The 4,138-nt window shown below is 52.4% G+C and overlaps 1 protein-coding gene across 1 annotated transcript; it reads right to left on the minus strand.

Moving 5' to 3' along the window:
• Nucleotides 1–845: 845 nt before the first annotated feature.
• Nucleotides 846–3,889, minus strand: Tle7 (TLE family member 7). The gene is made up of 9 exons (XM_048792492.1): nucleotides 3,582–3,889; nucleotides 3,454–3,476; nucleotides 3,245–3,303; nucleotides 2,691–2,903; nucleotides 2,361–2,602; nucleotides 2,034–2,175; nucleotides 1,719–1,872; nucleotides 1,263–1,336; nucleotides 846–950 (listed from the first exon to the last, which is right to left on the minus strand). Exons 1-9 carry the CDS (start codon nucleotides 3,887–3,889, stop codon nucleotides 846–848), a joined length of 1,320 nt encoding a protein of 439 aa, XP_048648449.1.
• Between the last annotated feature and the right edge of the window lie 249 nt (nucleotides 3,890–4,138).

Consider the following 4,138-nt stretch of genomic DNA (forward strand, 5'->3'; position numbering starts at 1 on the left):
AGCATCGTGGGTCTAGCCACTTCCTGATACCATCTGAAAGTTTGTACATGTACAGTCATCTTTTGGTATCTGTGGGGTACTTGTTCCAGAAGCTCCCATGGATAGCAAAATCCCTTTTATAAAATAGTATAGTATTTATATATCATCTGCACACATCCCCCACACCCTTTAAGCCATCTCTAGATTACTCACAACACATAATACAACCTAAGTGCTATGTAAATTGTTGTTATACTGTATTGTTTAGGGAATAAAGAAAAAAACCTATATATGTTCAGTATAAAAGCAATTTTTTTTCTGAATATTTTCAATCCATTGTTGGTTGAATCCAAGGACATAGACAGAACCCACAAAGGCCAAACTATACATATTTTTTTCTTGAGCTTTTTGAAGATTCTAGTAAATCTTTGACCTCGCAGAAAAAGGTTACAAACAGAAGTAAGTCTGGTCTATAATTCCTGCCCCACCTGCAAGGAAGTTAAGAGAGTACGCTTCCATTTACTAAAGACAGGTATAAGCAATCTATTACAATGACTTTATTATTTGAAAAAAAATGGACACATATCCAGGCCATTTTGGATTATGCTTTGCTCTTTTATTAATTAAAGGCCATATCTCATAACATTTCCTGCCCAAACCCAGAAATCAGAGGCAGAAAAATAATATAGGAAAAGCCTCAAGGCATATAATTTAAAACCTGAAGTGCAGGCTGGAGGTGTGGGAGAGGGCAGAAGACGGGCCATGAGGGCTGAGGCAAGAGGGTGACAGCTGTTGAATTTGCCCAGCATGCTAAGTCACACTGGCCTTCTCGGGGTCTTCACTGGAAGGACCATGGTGCATGATCTTCAGTACATGAGCTGGTAAACCGTGGCACTGTTCTTGGAGCCCGTGACCAGATACCGGTTGTCAGAGGACATGTCACAACACAAGATATCTGAGGACTCCTTTACCTAGAAGGAAAGAGGGGGTGGAAAGAGGGATGGTATGCAGGGGCAAAGCTTGAGCCAGGCATGGGAGGTTTCATTTAGGACTATTTCGAGGCTCGCACAGCCCAGAGGTTTGGTCTGGAGACAGGGCCAGGTCTTGGGGCTCGAGGTAGAAGCCGTGAGTCCATGGGATCTTAATTCTCAGTGCTCTCCTTGTGTAATGCCCTGGATCGCTGTCTTAGAGGCACTGCCCGGCACTCTCTCTCTCTGGGATCAACATCTGGATCTAGGGCCATGAGCTCCAAGTACCTGGTTTGCACATCCCTCCTCCAGTACCTGAAACAGCCTTTGTAGAGAAGGTGCCGCTAAACAATGGATCGACTCGTCCAGTGCGGTCACAAAATAGCTGCCTGGAAAAGGAAAGAACAGAGGGGGAGCGAGAGGCTGAGCCCACACCCCAGTCCCAACTCTGTCCTCAACTAGATGGGGGGAGGGGTGACTCTCTTTCTCTGCCTCAGTTTTCCTGTCTATAAAAATCAGAGACGTGACCCAAACCATTGCCTTTTCTGCCTCCAGCCTCCCATCACACACAGGATGGTGACATGTACCACTGAATGGGACCATCAGGTGGCTTCGTGCCACCTCTGTCTGCCTGTCTTTGGGCTGTCTGTCATTCTATATAGGAAGCTCCCGCAAAGAGGCAGCCAGAACAGAAACAGGGGTGGGTAGAGAAAGAAGATGGGAAAGTGGGTTCCAAACAGGAATCGGAGGGGCCACCTGCTTCTCCCTCACCACAGGAGGAGAACTTGAGGCTGTGGTGGTGGGTGTATTTTTGTAGGACAGCCTTGAACTTCTCCTTCCGATGAGTGTGTAGGATTATGATATCACTCGTTCTCAAGCCCACTAGCATCCATTCCTCGCTAGGATCGTGGGTAATGCTGAGGATCTGTTTGGAAAAAGTTTTGGGATCAGCATTCAGAATTGCCAAGGCCATGGTGCATGCTGCCTCTTCCAACCTGGACTCCCCCACACACACACCGGCTGCCACTGCCTGCATCCAACCCCCACGGCAGAAGCACTCAGCCCCAACAGTGGCTGACCAGGTACCTCATTCTGTAAATTGAATTGCTGAAGCCTCTGGTAGCTCCGAAGGTCCCAGGAATACAAGCTGGTGTCTTCACCTCCCGTCCAGAATTTATTGCCTGCGATGTCAACACAGCGGGACCCGTATATAGGGACTTCGTGTTTCCTGGTGAAAAAGCCAACTCAGAGGTCCAGGGGTAGGATGGGGCCTCCGGCAGTTTCAGGGCCAGGGAGTCCCAGATATATCTTCCACACTGCCTCGAATCACCCTACTGCCAAGAGGGGAAGGTGAGGTGTCCCAGCCAAGCCCTCCCCCAGGGGCACCTGAGTAGCTCCGGAGAGAGGTCATACCTGATCAAGATTTGGTTCTGTAAATCCCAGATCTCCACAAATCCTCTGAAACAAGCCAGGCAGATATGAGCATCAGAGGAGATGGCCAGAGAATAGCACATGGGGCCTGTGGAGGCCAGCTGTGCCCTGACGCGGGGTGTGGGCGCCAGGTCCCAGAGAGTCAGGGTCTGGGACACGCCTCCCGTGATCAGGCTCTGCTCATCGGGGAACAGCTTGCAGGTGAGGACACAGTTCTGAGGGTTCTGCAGGGACAGAGCACACTCGTGTCACCTTGCCTCGCCGAAATAGAGGCCTTCTTTGGGTTCCCCATCCCTATTAGAACACCCTGACCTGCAGGTCCAGCTGGGCCTCAGGGGCCTTGTCCCAGGCGTGCAGAGCACTCTCGTCCCACACCCTGATGTAGCCGGAGCCACATGTGTACACGTGGCGGGTTGCACCACCGACGGCCACCGCATAGACTCTCTTCCCGTGGCGGAGCATGCCAACCTTCCAGAAATCCCGTGGGGGCCTCTGCCTGACCACCACTTCACCTGGAATGGGAGGCTGGGAAGAGTACAGGGTGGGAGGCAATGAGAGGGTCATGGCCTTGATCTGCTGCCACCCACGGGGACAGCATGGTCCTGTCCACTAAGCAAATTCCTAACCATCAATCCATCCAACAGCAGCGTGTGGCTCCAGGCTCCCGGGCCACATCCCTTGAAGGAGTGTCACTGTGAGCTGAAAGGCCTACTGTGGGGCTGGTGGGAAGAGGAGGGCAGCTTCCTTCAGGACACCACCACACGCAGGGGAGGGAGGGAGAGCGCAGATGCACTGTTTCTCAACTAGCAGGCAGGTGGGAAAGGGAGGCTCCCGGGGGTCAGAGACCAGGACAAGAAGGTACTTACGACCGCTCTGAGGAGTGACCAGACTTCTCTACTGGGGGAAAGTGAAGAAGAGGGCTGGCCTGCGGGAAGACAGGACAGCGACACCCACCCGCTGGTGGAGAGGGTGTCAGCACCGAGAGCTGCACATCTCGGGGAGAGGGATGCTCTCCTGACGCCAGGCCCCCGTTCCTCGTCGCCTTCCTGCCCACACTGTCACAGCCAGTACTTACCAAGCGCAGATCCTGGTAGGAAGCTGTGACAAATGAGAGGAGGAGGCATGAAGACAGGGCTTCCTGCAGGAATCCCCTCTCCCGGGGACACGGGGCCGCCCCACCCGGTCTTGCTGAAAGAACCCCACCTGGGGCCAGCCTCTGCTGCCTCTCCTGGTTCTGCCCCCGAGAACCACATGGCCCGGAGCTCAGATGTGTCTAGGGTCTGCAGGTCCCACTGCTGCTGGGTCATACCGCTCATCTCCTGATAAACAGGGCCATGCTGCATGGGGGGACATGGAGGGATCTGGAGCATTTCACAAGGACTGTCCGGTTGGTACTGCACTTGTTCATGCTGAGAAGAAATACCAGAGCTTTCTGGCATACTCCTTCTCTCCTCTGGTTCATCATAAATCCTGAGTATACTGAAAGAGTCCTCTTCCTTCTCTCTACTCATGTCCTGGATCAATGAAGTGCCTGAGCCACCTGGCTCTAGGGCTTCAGAAATAGACCCACCAAACAGATCCTGATCCCCTGAAACAGGAAACAGAACAGAGGCAGGAATGCAGATGTGCCGCGCGGGATCTATCTGGAAGGGTCTGATATTCCTTTTTCAGGGCGAGACCTCAAAGTGGTTGCCGGCTGACTTTTGTACTAAACATTGGCAGCAACAGAGTCCAGGCTGAGAGTTTCACACAGGCACCCT

Source organism: Marmota marmota, unplaced genomic scaffold (assembly GCF_001458135.2).
Source record: "Marmota marmota marmota unplaced genomic scaffold, marMar, whole genome shotgun sequence".
NCBI classification, from domain to species: domain Eukaryota; kingdom Metazoa; phylum Chordata; class Mammalia; order Rodentia; family Sciuridae; genus Marmota; species Marmota marmota.